The 23046-nt window shown below is 41.1% G+C and overlaps 1 protein-coding gene across 4 annotated transcripts in view; it reads left to right on the forward strand.

Moving 5' to 3' along the window:
* Positions 1 to 23046, forward strand: part of NRXN3 (neurexin 3) — a 1738382-nt gene that overhangs the window by 597739 nt on the left and 1117597 nt on the right. For all 4 annotated transcript variants that reach the window (XM_010844398.1, XM_010844399.1, XM_010844400.1 and 1 more), the window contains one exon: positions 19129 to 19332. In XM_010844398.1, the coding sequence (XP_010842700.1) occupies positions 19129 to 19332 (204 nt within the window). The remainder of the gene's footprint in view (positions 1 to 19128; positions 19333 to 23046) is intronic.

The following is a 23046-nucleotide window of genomic DNA, read 5'->3' on the forward strand; positions in this document are numbered from 1 at the left end:
GACATACTCATTAGGTATTCCATAGCTGTGGCTTTTCCCTTGATAAAAATTATCTGAGATTATTCTTCCAAAATTCTTATAAAATGATATTAATAGAAGGCTTGAGAATAGACTAATCAGAGCGATGCCAGCCATGAACACAGTCAAATGATTATCTTCCTATAGATTTTTTTTTCTCCCTAGTATGTGACAGTAGCTACTTGACATTTATATCACTGGGCCAACAGGTTTTCTTCTATTCAGCCATTGCCCTCAGGAGACTATAGCTAATGTTAAAGCTGTACAGAAGGGAAATTTGTCCATTTATAGATCCCCAGTCTAGAACAATGCTGGAAAACATAATAGGCACTAAAATACTATGTGTTAAAAATAAATAAGCGCAACTATTGACTTAAAAACATGCTGTAGTGATCTCGAAATGAACACCACAGATGATGTAGAAGAGCATGTTCTACTGAGCAAGAATTGGCAGAGGGGTCAATGGAGCGATGTGTCAACCTTAGACATTATGTAACATTATGTATGTTAACATTTGCTGTAACAGCATTCTAAGTTTTGTAAAACTATGTGGAACTTAATTCTAAGGGTAGTTTATTAACCTTGGAATAAACTAGTGACTCTGTATTCTACTGTACACGGATGTGGGGCTGTGAGATGGCCCTCTGTTAGCTCTCTTAGTTACATCCATTAGAAAAAATATCTTTTAACTCATCTTCATCGTGACTTGGGCTTGCCAGGTGGTGCTAGTGGTAAAGAACCTGTCTGCCAGTGCACGGGGCCGTAGATGCAGGCTCCAGCACTGGGTCAGGAAGAGCCCCTGGAGGCGCGAGTGGCAACCCACTCCAGTATTCTTGCCTGGAGACTCCCATGGACAGAGAAGCCTGGTGGGCTACAGTCCATCGGGTCACAAAGAATCAGACACAGCTGAGCAAGTTAGCATGCACACGTCATCATTGTAAACTGGGTGTCATCATTGCACAGTTCTTTTGTATTTCCATTATGTAGATAACTCTGCTTAAGTAGTGTTGGAAGTATAATAGCTTGTATGTATGTCATATATGTCATATATATATATATCCTATGTACATAGGACTTCCGTGGTGGCTCAGACAGTAAAGAATCCACCTGCAATACAGGAGACCTGGGTTCGATCCCTGGGTTGGGAAGATTGCTTGGGAAAGGAAATGGCTACCCACTCCACTCTCCTTGCCTGGAGAATCCCATGGACAGAGGACCCTGGCGACAGTGCTTGGGGTTGCAAAGAGTCTGACACGACTGAGAGACTAAGCATGCACCACTATATACATATGATATATGCGTATCATATATAGTTGTCAACAGTACTGTCAACCAGGTGCTTCAACAGATCAAGTATTTAAATACACACACACACACACACACACACACACACACACACACACACGTGTGTCTATTGATTCAACTCTTTCAGATCATTGCTAATTTTGTACAGCCTCATTTTGGAAATAGAGTCCCAAACAGGGAAAAAAAATAAGGTTATGAATGAGCTTTTTAAGAAAAAAAGGCAAAGCTTTTCAATATTGCTTCAGTTTCCTCAGTTTTGAAATTAAGATTTGAATGCAGGTAAATTTAAGTTTCTGACTCTAAATTTTGTGCAATTCAAAGGAATAATCTTATAACTTCTGTGCTCTTTTTTTCTGATAAAATCACAAGAGACTGATTCTACTTTAATCAGTTAATTAGACTTCTGAAAATTTCACTGGTTTGACTCTTTGAGATGTATTTTATAGTCCTAGCCAATTTGACTTTGGTTCTTGTTGAAATACTGTCTCAGTATCAACTTACAAATTTCCATACATAACTGATGTTTGTTGAGTTGGTTCATTACAGAACAGTTGACAGGTAGAAAGTGTCTTCTCTTTTGCTGCCCTGAAAAACTGGTTCCTCTGGTCTGACTTTAGGCAGTAATGGAGCAGTCACATTCCAGTGAGCCAGACCTGTGAGCGGAACAGTTCTCTGCAGCTTCAACCCAGTTAATTGGAAATGAAAACACCAAAGCTAGCCTGAGAAACACAGCAAGGACATGCATGCAAGTTGGCCGTTAATCACTTAACTGTGTCTGCTCAACACTGTTGTCTAACATTGTTCTAGATAAACTAAACATGATAAGTATACAGATCCATCCCATGCCTGCAAATCAGTCATCCCCACTGATGGATCACAGGTGAAATTTTTTTATTCATATTTTTAGTAACCAAATATCACTAGTGATAACGAGAGAGCAGATGTATTCTCTGGAATACTAACAGGAAGAATATGACAGAGGGAGGCTACAAGCTTTGGGCAAAGATGAAAATCTACAGAAATAGAGCTGTCTGATTTTCAGGATGGAAAGCATAGCTGGATGTCAGGTTCAGTCACTGAACATAGTCTGCCTATGACTGTTATGAACCATGCTTATTATCTACAGTAACTAATAAGACTCGGGGGTTCTTGAATGCAGTCTCTACCATTATTATGAAAGTGGACCTGGGCTTCCCTGATGGTCCCGTTAGTTAAGAATCTGCCTTGCCATACAGGGGACACCAGTTCAATTCCTAGGCTGGGAAGATCCCACATGCTGTGGAAGCCCATGTGCTGCAACTACTGAGCCCACTAGTCTGTGAGCTGCAGCTGCTGAGGCCTGCATGCCTACAGCCCATGCTCTGAAACAAGAGAAGTCACTGCAACGAGAGTCCTGAACATCGCAACAAAGAACAGTCCCCGCTCGACGCAACTAGAGAAAGCCTGTGTGCATCAATGAAGATCCAGCATAGCCAATAAATAACATATATTAAAAAGAAAGTAGACCCATTGTATAGGGAATCTGAGATCAAAGGAAGGCAGAATGTCTACCTTATTTCTGTATTTAGCCAAAGTAGACTGTGTAATAAAGAGAAAGATGAGTAAAGCACTATATTTAGCTCTTTACTTACAAGGGAAGCCTTGCGTGCTTGGGGTCACAAAGAGTTGGACATGACTGAGTGACTGAACTGAACTACACTTCATGGAGCTCTTTCAAATGTATTTTCTTATATGATTTTTGGAAATGCTTGAAGATTTACATAAAGGAAAAGGGAAGTCTGAGAATGTGTGACTTTCCTAAGGCTGCATGCCCATGAGACGTGGAGCTGGGATGGAATGTTGGCTTCTGGACCCCTAGGCTCTTTCTGCTGGTTAGCGCTGCCTCTGATATGGAAGTATGCACATGTGAGAGCAATGGGTCATCTCTAGACTTTAGGGAAATTAAAACACATGTGCATGCACATATGCATGTAACATTCATTGAGGACCTGTTAATATCAGATGTCTGGATCAATTGGTAGTGGCCACCCCTTTGAGATGAGTAGCTTTTCTTTGAAACCCTGGATCCATTCTCCCATCTCCACCATACTTTCCCACTGGGCTTTGTACCCTGGAAGGTACCCTATAGGGACGACATTAACAGCCTCTCTTAACCATCTATTCTGGTTGAGTTTGCCCAATGGAAAGCAGGCAGTAAAGATGAGGAGAAATGATGAGAATGAGATCCAAATAGTTACTTTCTTATCTCTGCCCCTCTGACACGATCACCCACTGCTGTGCCCCTTGATGTAAGCCCACTGTCTTGTGAGGCACTCAGTGCACCCTTGTTCTTTCCTTCTACCCCTCCTGCATCAGGATTCTGGCAACTGACTTCCCCCTTGCTCTGTCAGGCCTTAGGGTAGTCAAAATAGTAATTGGGGTTTGCTTTTAATAACCCTGAATACCGTATTACCTCTGGAGGGTTCATTCTTCCCTGTCTCTACCTTAATAAAACCTTCATACCTTTATTAAACCTTCATCAAATGACCTAATTTGAGTGGGGCATCTGTTTCCTCTTAGTATCCTGGCTGATTCAGTTTGTTATTATACATGTTACAGATGTGGAAACTGAAGCTCAAAAATGTTTCACTGTGAAATAACTTGCAGATCTAGGACTTCGCTGGTGGTCCAGTGGTTAAGACTCTGTGCTTCTAAAGCAAGGGGGCCTGGATTTGATCCTTGGTCAGGGACCTAAGATTATCTCACATGCCAGCACAGACAAAAAATAAAAAAAGTAACTTTCAGATCTAGGATTCTACCCAGGTTTTCTAACTCCAGGCTTACATGCTCATAGTGACAGCCCACTGAAAAATGATTTTGAATAGGTGTAATTGCAGTTGTTTCATCACTAAGTGGTGTCCGACTCTTTTGTGACCCCATGGACTGTAGCCCACCAGGCTCTGCTGTCCATGGGATTTCCCAGACAAGCATCCTGGAGTGGGATGCCATTCCCTTCTCCAGGGGACCTTCCCAACCTAGGGATGGAACCCGAGTCTCCTGCATTTATTGGCAGGCGGATTCTTTACCACTGAGCTACTGGGGAAGCCCATAGGTATAATTATGTATGTGCAATTATAGTCCTGCACAATAGAGCTTTGTTGAATTGACTCAGAGTCAGATCAATTCTGAGAAACACACCACCATCATTTATAAATACCGTGTTTTGAAATTTCATAATATGCTCGCAAAATAAAGCAATGGCAGTGGTATCTGGAGGAAAATTAAGTAAGATTGCATCTAGTCTCTCACCACACCATCCTGCCTTCCCTGCATCACCACAGTTAGCCTAAAAAGCAAGTCCTATCAGATCGCTTCCTATCCTAAAAGTCATCTCTGTTGACTAACATCCGAACTTCGTAAGTGTGGTTATTTGCTCTGCTAGGATAGACCCTCTCTATCTCCCTTCAGTCTTAACTTTACCATTCCAATCCATATCCTCTAGCCCATATGGAATCAATGTGGTTCTCACTGGGTGGGGGCCGGGGCAGGTGCCGATTTTTCCTCCAAGAGGCTTTTGGCAATGTCTGGAGATACTTTGGTTTGTCTTGACTAGACAGACTGCTGCCGGCATCTAGTGGGTGCAGGCCAGGGCCACTGCTAAGCATCCTCCAATGCACAGGCCAACTTCCACAACATCTGGTTCACTATTATCACTGTTGAGAAATCCTGTTCTACTTGAGACATGTTGAGTTCCTCCTGACTCTTGAGTTTGCTGCATTATAATTACCATTTAACAGATGCTATGTCAAGCAGTATGTTTAATATGATTTCATTACATGCCTTTATCTGCTTTGCACCTGTATGTATGTTCCCTCAGCTGGAATGCCTTCTAATTCCTCCCTTTGTGGTTCACTCTTTCTCATTCTTGAAACCTAAGTGATATACTCGCTCCCTAATGATGCTAGGTAAAGCTATAGACACAAGGGCTAAATTCCCACAACACTTTGTTCATTATTTTTTTTGTTTCAAATTAATTTTTTATCTTTATCTTAAAATGTAAATCTCTAAAAGAAATGATTTATGTTTTAATTGGAGAATAATTGCTTTACTATGTTGTGTTGATTTGGAGTATAGTCACTTTACAATGTTTTGTTGGTTTCGACTGCTCAACAGGATGGATCGGCCATATATATATATATAGAGAGAGAGTTACCTGTGCTAACCAGAATGTTCTCATTAGTTATCTGTTTTATACGCAGTATCAATAGTGCATATGAATCAATCCTAGTCTCCCAGTTCCTCCCACTACCTCCCCTTTACCCCTTGGTATCCATATATTTATTCTCTATATCTGTATCTCTGTTTCTGCATTGCAAATAAGATCATCTGTAGAATTTTTTTCCAAATTCCACATGTATGCATTAGTATAAGACATTTGTTTTTTCCCTTTCTGTCTTACTGCACTCTGTATGGCAGTCTCTAAGTCCATCTGCGTCTCTGCAGATTGCCCAGTTCGGTTCCTTTTTATGGCTGAGTAATATTCCATTGTGCGTATGTACCACATCTTCTTTATCCATTCATCACTGATGGATATCTAGGTGGCTCCTGCGTCTGGGCTGTTGTGAACAGTGCTGCTGTGAACATGAGGTTTCTCCATTCTGTAGTGTGACAGTTTACCTGTTTGTGTCTGTAACTCACGTTATTTGTGATCCTGTCACCCCCATTTTAGCACACTATCTGGCACACGTTAGATATTAGTCATTGAATGAATGAGCGAATATTACTGCAAGCAGTGGCTATAGTTCTTTTGAAGATTTGTGTTATGTTAAATTTTTATAAATTAAGTCACATTTTGAATTCAGTGGGAAATTTTAAGATAAAGCTACATGAATTCTCTGAGCAAAGGAACATTTTCTTGAAATTATGTATCCTACAAACCAGGATTTCTTTTTTTTATTTTTGAATACTAAAATATGTAGATATACCTGCTTGCTTTTCTTAAAGTAGAAAACCTCCATCACATTTTCTGTCATGGCTTTAGGGTGCTTTAATTGTTTGGGGATGGGAAGGCCATTGGACTATCTATAATGGCAGCATGATGTCGAGAATGTGAAAACTTAGTTCTTCTCAGCCTTGTCCACCAGAGGGAGGAGATCACCTCGTAACAGTTATGGTTCCCTGGAACTATTGGCTATTGTTGGGTCTGCTCAGAGCTAGAGATTTGTGTTGCTCCTGCTGCTGCAAAATACAGAATTAGAACCTGGCAGGCATTCCCGCATACATTTGCACACTTTTTAAGATCGGCCCAGTTTGGTTAGAGAGGAAGCAATCTGTGTATTTTGGAAGCTTTGTTAGAATAAAACATACTTGGGGAGTGTATGAGGCCATTCGCTGCAGGAGTGAGCAGGAGGAGGTCTTGAAGGTATGAAAAGAGAACCTGGTGGGGAAGGTGATGGTTTATTGGTGCTTCGCTTACAAGGCTGACCATGAACATACTTTCTTTCTACAGTAGACAGCTTAAGGGCCACTGGGTAGTACTAGGAAGTCTGCTTGATATGCTAAGTGCAAAGTGAGACCTGGGAAGTCGACTGCATGAAAGCACATTTTGCTAATTATTTATAGGACTGTATTGATGTCAAGGGGCCCCTTGTATCTGTCTGTGGCCTCACATCAATTGTATTGTCTAGTACTTTTGTTTTATCTCTTCCCTATCTGTGCCTACCGGTCTGGCTTTCTCCTTTAAGACTATAGGAAATGTAAGTGGTGTCACTTCCTAGTATGTGTAAGCAAGAAGGTCTTCTGTACCATTCACTTCCTACAGTTTATTTTCCCTATAGTCTTCACTTTGCCTCTTAAGACCTCATCACATCAAAACAAGATATACTATAATAATATTAAAGAATGCTGCTTCGATTATTTCATATCGTTTCTTTGGTGTTAGATGTAATGATTTGATTTTGAAAAAGCTCTAGGAGGATGGTAGGGGAAAGCTGCCTGCCATAAACTCCCTCTTTCAAGTTAAACAGGAATGAGTATACTAGCCAAATCATCATTAGCTCCAAGTAACGAAAGAAGCTCAACTCCGTGTCATAGATCTCAAACAATAGGAGCAAGAGAAATGATTCTGAAGCCAAGTCAAGAGAAATGGTCAACCATGATAAGGCTGCAAACCCTGCTTATGGCCCTCAGGTGTAGTACTGTTTAGATCATAAAAAATAAAATAGTTGAGATGTCTTTCTAAAATGCCTTTAGGGGGAAGGAAGTAGACTGAGCAGATGTTCTTATCTGGTCCTGCCTTTAAAGAATAATGGGAATGGCTGTGGGAGGCAAATGCATGTAGCCGAAACAGAAAGTAGGACTGAGGATCAAGAGAGAAGTCACCAGGGCTAAAGGGATCAGAAGTCGAAATGTGTCATCCCCCAACCACCCACCACCACGGCCTTGGGAGGCGCTCTTCAAGTAGGTGGTACAGGACATTAACCTCAGAAATGACACACAGCCCTGCAAGCTAAATGATGGTTACACACAGTCTTGACTGAGCCTTCCATTTCTCCCATCCACTTCCTTCCACATTGCCATTTCTCAACCTACAGGGGAAAAAAAAAGTACATAGAACTAAAATTATGAAGCCATTAAACTGTATTTGATTTTGAGAAGCACTAAGTTACTGAAACTATCTCTGAACAACCAGAAACTCTGGACAGAGCCACCTGAGTGTGAGCAAGAAAGACAATGATAAGACAGTGCAAATACAAAACAGCAGCAAATATGATTTTTAAACATAGATATAGCTTAGAAAACTGAAGGAATTTGATCTAGAAGAAAACAAACCCATGGGCAGAAAAATTTCTCACAGGCTGTATACTCTGTAGCTCATTTGCACTGCAGAATATTGTCAGACAACTTAATTAATCCTGTAAGAATTCATCTCCCATGCTAGTAAGGTCATGCTTAAAGTCTTGCATGCTAGGTTTCAGTATTATGCGAACCAAGAACTTCCAGATGTCCAAGCTGGGTTTAGAAAAAGAAGATGAACCAGAGATCAAAGTGCCAACATTATCTGGGTCACAGAGAAAGCTAGGAAATTCCAGGAAAAACATCTACCTCTGTTTCATTGACTACGCCAAAGCCTTTGACTATATGAATCTTAATAAACTGGAAAACTCTTAAAGAGATGGGAATACCAGACCATCTTACCTGTTTCCTGAGAAACCTGTATGTGGGTCAAGAAGCAACAGTTAGAACCTTGTATGGAACAACTGATTGGTTCAAGATTGAGAAAGAAGTATGACAGGGCTGTCTGCTTTCACCCTGTTTGTTTAATCTATATGCTGAGCACATGGTGAGAAATGCCAGGCTGGATGAGTTACAAGCTGGAATCAAGACAGGTGGGAGAAACAGCAACAACCTCATATATGTGGGTGCTACCACTCTAAAGGCAGAAAGCGAAGAGGAACTAAAGAGCCTCTTGAGGAGGGTGAAGGAGGAGAGTGAAAGGGCTGGCTTAAAACTAAATATTAAAAAAAGTAAGATCATGGCATCTGGCCCCACTACTTCATGGCAAACAGAGAGGGGAAATGTGGAAGTAGTGACAGATGTCCTTTTCTTGGGCTCCAAAACCACTGTGGGTGGTAACTGCAGCCATGAAATCAGAAGGCATTTGCTTCTTGGCAGGAAAGCTATGATAAACCTAGACAGTGTGTTGAAAAGCAGAGACATTACTCTGCTGACAAAGGTCTGTATAATCAAGGCTATATGTACAGTTATGAGAGCTGGACTGTAAAAAAGGTGGAGTGCCTAAGAATTGAAATGCCTTTGATGTGTAGTACTGGAGAAGACTCCTGAGAGTCCCTTGGATGGCAAGGAGATCAAACCAGTCAATCTTGTGGGAAATCAACCCTGAATGCTCAGTTGTAAGGGCTGATGCTGAAGCTGAAACTGAAATATTTTGGCCATCTGATGCAAACAGCCAACTCATTGGAAAAGTCCCCGATGCTGGGAAAGATTGAGGGAAGAAGGAGAGGAGGGTATCAGAGGATGAGATAGCTCTATGGCATCACCGATGCAATGGACATGAACTTGGGCAAACTTTGGGAGATGGTGAGGGAGAGTGAAGCTTGGTGTGCTGCAGTCCACGGGGTCATGAAGAGTCAGACATGAATGGGTAACAAACAACAGCTTAAGAATTTGAAGAAAATGTACAAAACAGAGTGAATGGAAAAGGGGATTGTATGTGGCATATCTGAGAGCCAAATGTGATCACATAACTTAATTGAAATAATTAGTAACAACATGAGGGCAGAGGATACATGGCTAAATATTGATGTATTGACAGAAGGAAAAGCCTCAGATCATCACAGTGAGTGCTGATGAAAAGTCAAAGAGATTAAATCCATCATAAAAAAAACTAAGAGATATGGAGGACAGACAAGATAATTCAATCTCTGAAATAGAAAAACAGGGTACTTCAACAAAGAGATTACCTAAATCTCAAACCAAAATTTTGTTCTTAATATAAAGAACTAACTCTAAAGTTCAAAAATAGCATGATGGCACCTAAGAAAATCAGATATAGTGCATTTAACACTGAGATGTGTATTGATTATGTTATTCACCTGACTCTTTAGAACAAGGCTTAGAAAAGTTCATGGGTAAAGGACTTTTGAAAATAGTGGTGATCTTGGTCACTAGCAATTCTGAAAGGACAGATAGATTTATGACACTAGTAGCAATAAGTGAAAAGGCAGACCATCCAGATGTTTAGTGAAAAGAATCAGAGGTGGAGAAAGCCATGAGGGTCTAGATGGTTATGCATATTTGCAACACTCAGATTAATTAGAGGAGGAGATGGGAAGGACTTGAAAGTATTCCTAAAGTACATATACCTCCATCAGTAAGGGGGAGAGCCTACTGGCTCAAGGGGCTTAAGTACAGCTTCTCAACTGGCTGAATGATAAGCTACGTTTATCATCAGGGGAAAATCTTTGGGAACTAGGCTTAAAGGTAAAACCACATTTATCCTTGGTGGGGTTAGCCGGAGGAATGTGCATGTTCCCAAGACTGACAGGAGGGGCAGCTTCCAAGTGCTAGTCCCGGGCTGAACATGAGACAAAGTCTTAAACTTCCTGAACTGTGAAATCAGCCTCCAAGTCACACAAATCCAACAGACAATGGATAAAAAAAAAAACTGACCAGGGGGGCTTAGGTATAATAGTTGAGCAGTAAGTGACTTACACTGACCCAAGAAAAACACCTAGGAAGACAGGCTAAAAAATAAAAAAGGGAAAAAATAAATATCTGAACAAGGACATCAGAACCTTCACACTGCTGAGAAAATATGTCACAGAATTAGTTTAGCCAGTGGCTCAGATGGTAGAGAATCTGCCTGCAATGCAGGAGACCTGGGTTCAGTCCCTGGGTTGGGAAGATTCCCCTAGAAATGGAAATAGCAACCCACTCCAGTATTCTTGCCCAGAAAATCCCACGGACAGAGGAGCCTGGAGGGCTGCAGTGCGTGGGGGCTGAGCAACTAACACACACAGGTCATTGAACAAACAAACTAATGGACGAAGAGAAGGAAGTAACCCTGGTGGTAGTTAAGGAGGGGGCAGTAGTGTCCACACTGGCTACAGTCTGTGATGTAAAATGTCCAGTTTTCAACAGAAAATCGTGAAACATACAAAGGAAAGGGAAAGTGTGAGCCATATACAGGGATACATACAGGCAATAGAAACTGCTCAGATGTTGTGCTTAGCAGACAAACTACACCAAAGCTATTATAAATATGTTCAAGGGGAATTTGGGGAATTAAGGGAGCCTGTGCAAGATGTAAGATGACAGTGATTTATTAAATAGATAATGTTAATACAGAGGTTAAAATTATATGTGTATTTATTTATATATTTTCCAACTCCAAAATTTCCCTCGTTTGGAGATTGTTTCTCTCCCTCCCTCCCTATCTACATGTATTTTCTAACTATCTAAAAGTACAGTAATCCAAATGAAAAATTCACTAAGGGGCTCAACAGTAAGTTTGAGTTAGCAAACTTAACTAAAGAATCTGCAAAGTTGAAGATAACTCAATAGAGATTATAAAGTCTAAATAGAGGAAAGAAAAATAATTGAAGAAAAAGAGCATCAGATAAATATGGGACATCATTAAGTGTACCAACATATCTATGATGGCAGTCATGGAAAAGTGAGAGGGAGATAAGACAGAAAAGATATCTAGAGGATTGATGATTGAAAATTTCCCAAATTTGAGGAAAAACATTAATTTACACATTCAGTTCAGTTCAGTCTCTCAGTCATGTCCAACTCTTTGTGACCCCATGATCCGCAGCCCACCAGGCTTGCCTGTCCATCACCAACTCCGGAGTTTACCCAAACTCACGTCCATTGAGTCAGTGATGCCATCCAACCGTCTCATCCTTTGTCGTTCCCTTCTCCTGCCGCCAATCCTTCCCAGCATCAGAGTCTTTTCCATTGAGTCAGCTCTTCACATGAGGTGGCCAAAGTATTTGGAGTTTCAGCTTCAACACCAGTCCTTCCAATGAACACCCAGAACTTATCTCCTTTAGGATGGATTGGTTGGATCTCCTTGCAGTCCAAGGGACTCTCAAGAGTCTTCTCCAGCGCCACAGTTCAAAAGCATCAATTCTTTGGCACTCAGCCTTCTTCACAGTCCAACTCTCACATCCATACATGACCACTGGAAAAACCATAGCCTTGATTAGACAGACCTTTGTTGGCAAAGTAGTCTCTCTGCTTTTTAATATGCTGCCTAGTTTGGTCATAACTTTCCTTCCAAGGAGTAAGTGTCTTTTAATTTCGTGGCTGAAGTCACCATCTGCAGTGATTTTGAAGCCCAAAGAAATAAAGTCTGACACTGTTTCCACTATTTCCCAGTCTATTTGCCATGAACTGATGAGACCAGAGGCACGATTTTAGTTTTCTGAATGTTGAGCTTTAAGCCAACTTTTTCACTCTCCACTTTCACTTTCATCAAGAGGCTTTTTAGTTCCTCTTTCTGCCATAAGGGTGGTGTCATCTGCATATCTGAGGTTATTGATATTTCTCCTGGCAATCTTGATTCCAGCTTGTGCTTCATCCAGCCCAGGGTTTCTCATGATGTACTCTGCATATAAGTTAAATAAGCAGGGAGATAATATACAGCCTTGATGTACTCCTTTTCCTATTTCGAACCAGTCTGTTGTTCCATGTCTAGTTCTAACTGTTGCTTCCTGACCTGCATATAGGTTTCTCAAGAGGCAGGTCAGGTGGTCTGGTATTCCTATCTCTTTCAGAATTTTCCACAGTTGATTGTGATCCACACAGTCCAAGGCTTTGGTATAGTCAATAAAGCAGAAATAGATGTTTTTCTGGAACTCTCTTGCTTTTTCGATGATCCAGTGGATGTCGGCAATTTGATCTCTGGTTCTGCCTTTTCTAAAATCAGCTTGAAAATCTGGAAGTTCATGGTTCATGTATTGCTGAAGTCTGGCTTGGAGAATTTTGAGCATTACTTTACTAGCTTGTGAGATGAGTGCAATTGTGTGGTATTTTGAGCATTCTTTGGCATTGCCTTTCTTTGGGATTGAAATGAAAACTGACCTTTTCCTATGGCCACTGCTGAGTTTTCCACATTTGCTGGCATATTGAGTGTAGTACTTTCACAGCATCATCTTTCAGGATTTGAAATAGCTCAACTGTGATTCCATCACCTCCACTAGTTTTGTTCGTAGTGATGCTTTCTAAGGCCCTCTTGACTTTACATTCCAGGATGTCTGGCTCTAGGTGAGTGATCACACCATCATGATTATCTGGGTCATGAAGATCTTTTTTGTATAGTTCTTCTGTGTATTCTTGCCACCTCTTCTTAATATCTTCTGCTTCTGTTAGGTCCATACCAATTCTGACCCTTATCGAGCCCATCTTTTCATGAAATGTTTCCTTGGTATCTCTAATTTTTTTGAAGAGATCTCTAGTCTTTCCCATTTTATTGTTTTCCTCTATTTCTTTGCATTGATCACTGAGGAAGGTTTTCTTATCCCTCCTTGCTATTCTTTGGAACTCTACTTTCAAATGGGAGTATCTTTCCTTTTCTCCTTTGCTTTTCGCTTCTCTTCTTTTCACAGCTATTTGTAAGGCCTCCCCAGACAGCCATTTTGCTTTTTTGCATTTCTTTTTCTTGGGGATGCTCTTGATCCCTGTCTCCTGTACAATGTCATGAACCTCCGTCCATAGTTCATCAGGCACTCTATCTATCAGATCTAGTCCCTTAAATCTATTTCTCACTTCCACTGTATAATCATAAAGGATTTGATTTAGGTCATACCTTAATAGTCTAGTGGTTTTCCCTACTTTCTTTTTATTTATACATTAGTGAGCTTCAGATAGGATCAATGCAAAGAAATTCATTCACATCCATACTCATGATGATAGAAATGTTGAAACCCAAAAAGAAAATCATGAAACAGCAAGTCATCATATACAAGGGATCACAGTAAGAATGACAGCTGATGTCTGTTCAGAAGCAATGGAGCCCAAAGACAGTGAGTTGACATTAAAAGTGCTGAAAGACATATATCAACAACCAAGAATTCTATAGTCAAAAAAAAAAAAAAAATCTGTCTTTCCAAAGTGAAAGTGAAATAAAGATGTATCCAGTTAAACAAAAAACAGAGACTTCATTGCTAGTATACTTGCCATATAAGAGGTACTAAAAGAAGTTCTATAAACTGAAAGAAAGTGGCAGCAGACAGTAATTTGAATCTTCATGGAAAAAAAAAAACAAAACACAGAGTTCCAATAAAGGTAACTGTGTTGGTAGTGATGAAAAGTATAATTAAGCATATCTTTTTCTTTCTTCTTTTAACTGATTTAAAAGGCAGTTACATAAAATAATCTATAACATTGTGTTATTGGGTCTATCACATATAGAATTGTAATATATTTGACAATAAAACAAAAATGAATGAAGCTATACTGGAGAAAGGGAATGACACCAGATGGTGTCATTTGAATCCACAAGAAGAAAGAGAGACAGAGATGGTAAATAAGCTTAACTTTAAAAATCTCTATAAATATATCTGAGAACTCATTGCTTCACTTCGTAAAAAGACAGAAGTTTTTATAAAGCAATAAGTATAACAATGTATTTTTGAGTTTGAAACACATATAGACATCACATGAATAACAATAATAACACAGAAGGGAGGAATAGATGAGAGCATGTAAGAGTAAAATTTCTATGTCTTTCTGGAATTAAGTTCATATAAATGGGAAGTAGATTCTCATAAACGAAGATTTATGTTGTAAGCCCTAGACCAACCACTAGGAAAGAAGCTTTTAATTAGTTAATTATATAATTGTTGCTGCTAAATCTGACTTAGTTAAGTCTGACACTAAGTCAAGTCTAACTCTTTTGCAACCCCATAGACTGTAGCCCACCCGGCTCTTCTGTTCATTGGGTTTTCCAGACCAGCATACTGGAGTGGGTTGACATTTCCTTCTCCAGGCGATCTTCCTGACCCAGGGATCAAACCCACATCTCCTGAATTGGTAGACAGAATCTTTACCACTGAGCCAACTGGGAAGCCCAATTATATAGTTAAGAATCATCAAAGAAATTAACATAATATGTTAAATATTCACTTAAAACAAAGGGAAGTTATAAAAGCAGAAAAGAGGAAAAAAATAGAACTGTATAAGTATTGTTATCTCAGCATTTCATGATGAAGTCTTTCAATACTCAGTAAGCTGATAGACTTTAGATCAAATAGCGTTCTTTCTTTAGACTCATTTTCCCTCAAATTAGTATTCCATTCATGTACCCCTTTTATTTGAAATATTTTGAGCAAGTTAATATGAATTCTGAAGCAAATTTATTTTCAGCTGATTTCTATATTAAATTAGAACACACTCACCAAGATACACGCAAAGGTATGCGCTGAGATCCATACTTCATTTTGTACCACTGGATGCTTAACTACACACTCACCTTATGTTTATTCTCCGACACTACCAATATTGACATAAAGATGCATATTCTCTCACTGCATATATCTAGAGGGATCAAGTTGGCCATTAATTTTGGAATTACTTAAGTTGAATGCATCCAAACAACCATTTCATGGCTCACCAAATGCCTTCGCATCTCTTGAAAAGGAGTGTGCTTGAGTGTAGGTATTTATAGTAGAAAGTCATAGTAGTAATTAATGGTGTTCAAGGCAATGGCACCCCACTCCAGTACTCCTGCCTGGAGGATCCCATGGATGGAGGAGCCTGGTGGGCTGCAATCTGTGGTGTCGTGAAGAAGCACGCACGACTGAGCGACTTCACTTTCCCTTTTCACTTTGATGCATTGGAGAAGGAAATGGCAACCCACTCCAGTGGTCTTGCCTGGAGAATCCCAGGAACGGGGGAGCCTGGTGGGCTGCCGTCTATGGGGTCACACAGAGTTGGACATGACTGAAGTGACTTAGCAGCAGCAGCATAATCATAAAGCCACGCAGAGCATTGTGCATAGTAATGTATAACAAGATATCATTTAGAAATTTGTATCATTGGACTTCCCTGGCAGTCCAGGGCTTAAGGCTCTGCAGTTCCGCCACAGGGGGCATGGGTTTGATCTCTGGTGGGGAATTAAGATTCCACATGCTGCACTGTGTGATAACAAAATATACTAGGTTTCAGTGAACTTCTTTAAAAACAAACAGAAATTTCTGTTTATGTAATTCTATATGGTCATAAAATACAACTTTGAATAATGGCATTTATGTGTCTGTGCACACATGTACATATATGCACAAATACACAAGCATACCACACTCTGCCATGAAGCATTATAGATGTACTTTGGGTGCTAAGAAACATGGGTGTGATTCTGGTATAACTCTCGAAATGTGGCAGAATCATCAAGTGTACAGCTATGAGGATCAGACTGCCTGCATTTAACTTCTAGCTTTGCTGTTTGTTAGATGTGCGACCTGGTATCTATAAACTATAATAATAGTGTCTTCTTCATGATGTGCTTGTGAGGATTGAATGCATCTTAATGCATGTAAAGTCTTAGAAAGCGCAAGTAAATGGTTTAAGTGCTCAGTAAATTTTAGTGATCATTATTGATCTTTTGATTCTGCTCTTTCAGGAGATAGAAGTTTCTTTCGCGTCTAGAGTGTGTGTTAAATTTAGATTATCCTTCGCATCTAAGAGCAGATCTTCAAAATATGTTTTCAGTTTGATGGTGTCTGTTACTGTCCCACCTTTATTTGTGACCCTTAGAGTTTGCAAATTGCAATATACAGCTATTAGCATGTCACGGATTTTACTGGGTGATGGTCGATTCCCAGGGATGACAGGTGTATTTATACTGTTCTTCATGCACCTTGTGTGTTGTGAAAGTAAGATTGGGGGTATGATGATGACACAGACTATTTTGAGAACCTTCCGTGTGGTCTGCCTCGTCTCTCCAATCTGTTCCTGTTCCTTTTATACAGGAAGACAGAAGATGTTTATCTCTTTGTTAATCATTCATTTACTTCTCAGTATCTACCCAAATCTGTTGATTTCATTGTAATGTCAAAGCACCTTTGTGTAACTATTCTCAAAATATGCTTGATGCTTCTGGTGAAGTTTGCTATTATCTGAGCATTCCCCTATTTCTTTCTTTTTTATATATGGAGACACTGTTTTGTCTACCTATCAAATCTGATGGCATCACTTTTCATTAAAAACTCCACCCATCTACCAAGACCAGTTTCAGACTACCCCATGTACTCCACTCACCTGCGTGCTATAGCCTCTGTCTTCTGAATGTGCCTGGCTTTACTGATGCACCTTTGCTGGGCCATTTAGCCATTTTAAAATTCTAGTTCGGTTATTTGTGTGCACTGTTTCTGCCTTCAAAACAGGGATCTTGTTTGCTTCGCCTTTTGTACCCTCCATAGTGCACATGTGCTAAGTCGTGTCTGACTCTTTTGTGACCCCGAGGACTGTAGGCTGCCAAACTCCTCTGCTCATGGGATTTTTCCAGGCAAGAATACTGGAGTGGGTTACCAGTTCCTTCTCAAGGGGACAGTGTATATAGGAAAGTAGCAAATATTGGCAACCCACTCTAGTACTCTTGCCTGGAAAATCCCATGGACAGAGGAGCCTGGTAGGCTGCAGTCCATGGGGTCATGAAGAGTCGGACACTTACTGATTGACTTCACTTTCACTTTCATGCATTGGAGAAGGAAATGGCAACCCACTCCAGTGTTCTTGCCTGGAGAATCCCAGGGATGGCGGAGCCTGGTGGGCTGCCATCTGTGGGGTCGCACAGAGTTGGACATGACTGAAGCGACTTAGCAGCGGCAGCAGCAGCAGCAAATATTTAGCAACAGCAAATATTTAATAAGGACTGCTTCAATGCCAGAAACAGAGCTCAGTGATGACTGGCTTCATGGGAAAGTGAGTGATGCTCTTGTCCTGTGTTCTGTAAACATATTTGCTCAATGAATGATTCAACAAATTCACATTTTGAACGACTTGATGCTACAGAACAGGCCCTGGACTTGCTATTGGATATACTGGATTAAAATCCAGACTATGTGACTTTGGGATGATAATACCCATCCCCCACCATGAGCTGTGGTTTTCTGTTTGAAAGTAGGAATAATAGACCCACCTTGTGGCATTAAGTGAGCTAACATATTGGAGGGGCTGGAGGGCTCATAACCAAAGTGTTGTTTGGATTGGCAAAAAGGTGAGCTGCTCCTTTTCTTATAAAGGTACTACTGGAATAAAAATAAAATGGCTGGTTTTCAAAGCTGTCCTTAGCTTTTGTTGTTCTAGCCCTGGCTCTTATCAGTCTTCTTTGAATGGGCCAAGCAGACTCTCACAAGGCCTGGCTACTAGGGATGCTCTGAGGCCTGGCTATGCTGCTGTTCTCTTCCCAGCAGCATTTGGCAAGTATGTATGTATTTGCTACGGTGCTTATAAACTGCGCCTACTCTCAGGTTCTTCATGAAGTGCTCACAGGACTCAGGCTTTGTTTAGTGTCTTTGGCTTTGTCGTATCTACAGTGTAAGAAAGAAAGTGAAGTCGCTCAGTCGTGTCTGACTCTTTGCGACCCCATGGACTGTAGCCCTGCCAGGCTCCTCTGTCCATAGGATTTTCCAGGCAAGAGTACTGGAGTATGTTGCCATTTCCTTCTTCAGGGGATCTCCCCAACCCAGGGATCGAACCTGGGTCTCCCACATTATGGGCAGATGCTTTACCATCTGGGCCACCAGGGAAGCCCAGAATTACAATTACTACCATCTGTGAGGATATTTTCACTTCTGCAGAATGACTTCACATCCATTACTTCATTTGATGCCATTGGCGAGTCGGTGAGCATGGTAGAGCAGGGACCAAGGCTACCAGATGTCCTTTGCAAAAGAGGAAATAGACCCTCAGCATTTAAGGGGCCTGCATCTAGCCTAAAAGTGGCAATGGAGATTGAGCAAATGCAAGCCCATGTTAGTTCCTCAGTCGTGCCCACCTCTTTGTGACCTATGGACTGCAGCCTGCCAGGCTCCTCTGTCCATGGGATTTTCCAGGCAAGGATACTGGAGTGGGTTGCCATTGCCTTCTCCAGGAGATCTTCCCAACCCAGGGATTGAACTGGGGTCTCCTGCAATGCAGGTGGATTCTTTACCAACTGACCTACCAGGGAAGCTCCCAAACACAAGCTACCTGTCTACAAAGTTGGTGCATCTCCATACTATCCTGCTTACCCTGGAAGTGAAGGCAAATGCTGAAATGCTTCCTCCTAACCATCTCTTCCTTTCTTCTCTGCAGAGGCGTCCATCCTGAGCTACGACGGCAGCATGTACATGAAGATCATCATGCCCATGGTCATGCACACTGAGGCAGAGGACGTGTCCTTCCGCTTCATGTCCCAGCGAGCTTACGGGCTGCTGGTGGCCACCACCTCCAGGGACTCTGCCGACACCCTGCGTTTGGAGCTCGATGGGGGGCGTGTCAAGCTCATGGTTAACTTAGGTATCGTATGAAGTACCCTCTGCCACTCCGTTTGGGCTTGTCTTCCCTTTCTTTTCCGATTTTCATTGGTTTGATTGAATTCTTTGTTTGTTTCTTGAAAGTTAGCTGCTCACCTCTTGTTTAATAGACTGAGGATAAAACCCAACAGCAACAAACACCTTCTCCTTGTTTCTGCATGAGGTTTTTGATGTCAATTTCTGGTTTCTGACAGTGGTGGTATTTCTTTACTAGAAGATTCGTTTTCTAAGTTTCCTTTCTTGGTTTTTTGGAATCGTTTAGCTTTGTGTGAAACACGCTACTTTGGTCCATCTTTTGATCAATCCCATTCTCATTAAGTCCAACTCCTCGGTCACCACTCAAAACAGTCGAAGTTAGAGAGCAGGGCCAGGGCAGGAGATAGAAGCAAAATGGGAGGGTGGTATTGGAGGGAACAGAGCCACATAAGTGGGATGGGGAATGCAGTTTGAAGCTCCACAAGGACCAATCGCATGGGAAATTCTAGTGGCCTTGACAACACTACTATCTCCTTATACTTTCTCCTAGTAGGGAGGACCAGGCGCGTTGTTTCCGTGATTCCACTGCAGGAAAATTCTCTGAGTTTAGAGTCTGACACATTGAAGGACAGTGTGTCTCCTGATACGTATCTCCTTCTTCCTTCCTGACATTCCTACCCTCATTCAGCAGCCCTTTTTATAAAGATGATTAAGTCACACTGCTAACAGTTACTCTGTTCTCATATAATACATATCCAGTTTTCCTTCTTGTTGAAAAATTGGCGATTTCAAATTGTAATTTTATTGAGAAAGGACCTCTTCTTCTACTGTAATTACTTATAGTAATACTTTGGAAATTCCTGTTTTTATGGCCTCACATTCTTTTGGGCTACTGACCTTGACTGAATTCTAATCAATACACTTTGGAAAGTGGGGACCTCTTGGTTTTTGCAAGAAAAAAAAAAAAAAGCAATCTGTGTTTCTGTTGATTCTACTCAATAGAAAGTCAATGCCTGTGTTGTCACAGCTGAGTTCAAACTTTCTAAGCCTATGATTGGTTTGAGGATGTAGAATATGTTTAGATACACAGCTCCTTCCCAAAGATGTCAGTAGGATGGCTTGTCAGAGGCGTGGGGATGACATGGTGGACACATGTAGCAGATACAACATGGTCCAGAATCCTAGATGGCCTGCTGGGAAGGTGGGAAATCCATACCACTCTTATCTGCTGTCAGGTCAACTGGTTACACTTGAAAAGTGCCTGTACTACAATCCTCAAATGCTCTAGGACACAGAAGACTGTTTTGAGCAGTGGCTTGTTTAGTTGTGTCTCCTTTTTTTTCCAGTTTGCAGCTTTTACAATACTATGCCCTTTTTCTTTTCCAACCACATTGGATTTCTGTTGTCAGTGCGTCTCTTGGTTTTTCTTTTGTGTACGTGTGTGTTTGGTTTTTTTTTTTTTTTTTTTTTTTTTTCTTTTGCTGGATCTTTGTGAGTGTTCTTGAGTTTCCAGTCCTCCCCACCATCAGCCATAGTAAATCAAAAGATGGTATTCAACCCTTCAAAGGCCCAAAGCCTGCGGCCCGCATAGCAAACAGCCTTGCGAACAGAGTGTACTGAGCAGCCTACAGGGGCTGGCATCCCCCTGTCCCCTCCCCCTTCCCCTCCCTGCACCGTGCTCCCCACCTGAAACCACCCAACCGGACTGCATACCTGAAACCAACCACCAGGAGCCGGCTGTCAGCTTCTCTGAAAAACAGCAGAAAAGATTAAAACCAAGAACAACCCCTCCCTGAACCCAAATGAAAACAAATATGACCTCCTACTTAGCTCCCAGAAAAGAGGATTTAGTGTCAATTTTTAACCATCTATTTTAAGGTAAGAGAGAGCCAGAGACATAAGAAATACTCAGCCCTTTGGGGTTCTAGGGAAATGCACATTGGCTTTAAGCAGATAACTTTTTTTTTTCCATTTTAGATTTTGTTTTGTAAGATTAGAAGGCCAACTGTGACAGGTCTCACATCTTAAAAGGAAAAATGGAAGTGGAGGGAGATAAAGGGGATGATTCAGAAAGATGAACAGTTTCTCTCTCTCTCCCTTTCACACACACACACACACACACACCCACACACACACACAGAGTCATAGATTCCAGATGTATTCCTAGAAGCATTATTTTTCCATTTTAAACTCTCATGAAAATCCGGGCAATGTGAATTTTTAAAAGACTCTGCTCTAGCCTCCTGGCTCCTTTCTGCATGTGATCAATGTACCTCCTTCTAGACCGAGGCATCATAGGCAAAACAGAGCGAGTCTACCCTGAAGAGCTCTGTGCTTCTTTAGAAACAATGGTGACTTTTCTCTGAAGGGTATGGTTCACCACAATTACTGGTTTCAGTTACATAGCTTTCTTTCAACCATAACTAGAAACTGAACTTAAATTCCTTGAAGTGTATGTACACACTCCATACTCATGTTTGTTTGAAGGTTCTGTTGCCCTCCCTGCCCAGGGTGTACCCCTTCATAAATGCTTTCTTTCTCCCAGTCATGAATTCATCGTACCCTTTTGATTATAGTAGTAAACATCTCCAAGCAGCGTGTTCATTTATGTACAAAATCCCCATCACTAATTTTAGATGATCCCTCCCTCCATTTAAGTTATGTCTCTTTTCTAACACAGGCGCTAATGATACTCCTGTTTATTTCAAATTGTTCACACATATAAGCCCATGATATACATGTCTGTATTTTTCTGCTGTAGTATGTCTTCTAAACGTCAAGGAGACTAGGCTTTTCCAAGGGTCTTTCTTCCTGAAGATGGCAGCTGTGGCGATAGCAGGCATGGACAGTGTCCAGCTAAGCATAGCATGTTTTTAAAGCTGTGAGGTTGACTATTGACCAATCATATTTTGATCTCTTACTATTAAAAGCTATAATCACAATTTTAATATTATAGTATTTTTAAATATTAAAAAAAAACCCTTATTTTAATCCCACAGTAAGTTTGTGAGATAAATCAGTTACCTGTTTTTATGATTGCTTGATAGACACGAAACAAAGAAAGTAGGTCTCAGAGGTGGGACTACCCATGTTTCTAAACTACTGGATCATCCTGGGTTATCCATTACCTCCAAAGATCAATCCTGTGGATCAGTGATGTGACGGACTTAACGACTCTGGCTGCTTTCATGACGGTCACCTCTTACACACGCGCAGAAGGCATCTTTTGCCGTAGTGCTGGTGTGAGTGGAGCCAACAAGTCCATCAGGTTGGTGCAGCCTCGTTCACGGGCCTGTAGAACCCTCAGCAAGATGCAGGCCACCCTTCCTCAGTGACGGAGGCTTGTAGGCAGTGTCTTGCAGCTTGGTTAATTGCATTCAGGGTCTCCAGATGCTCTGTCTCTTTGGAAGCAGAGAAAGTAGGTCACAGTGGTGCGACTACCCATGTTTCTGAACTACTCAGTCATCATGGGTTCTCTGTTACTCAGGCAGAGAAAGTACTCCTGTCGACTGTATCCATTATTGAAGACCCACAGCTCCTAGGAACGTTCATCTCTTCCTTGCTCAAACCAAAGCTCATCAATATAGAAAATAACATTTCTCCTTTTAACTAAAATGAAACAAACAACACACACACACACACACACACACACAAAAGAATGAACATCATACACACACATCCATATCCCTCAAATACATGCCAAGGCTCAGGCAGAGAGAGA

The sequence above is a fragment of the Bison bison genome, unplaced genomic scaffold (genome assembly GCF_000754665.1).
Source record: "Bison bison bison isolate TAMUID 2011002044 unplaced genomic scaffold, Bison_UMD1.0 scf7180017864201, whole genome shotgun sequence".
Lineage (NCBI taxonomy): Eukaryota > Metazoa > Chordata > Mammalia > Artiodactyla > Bovidae > Bison > Bison bison.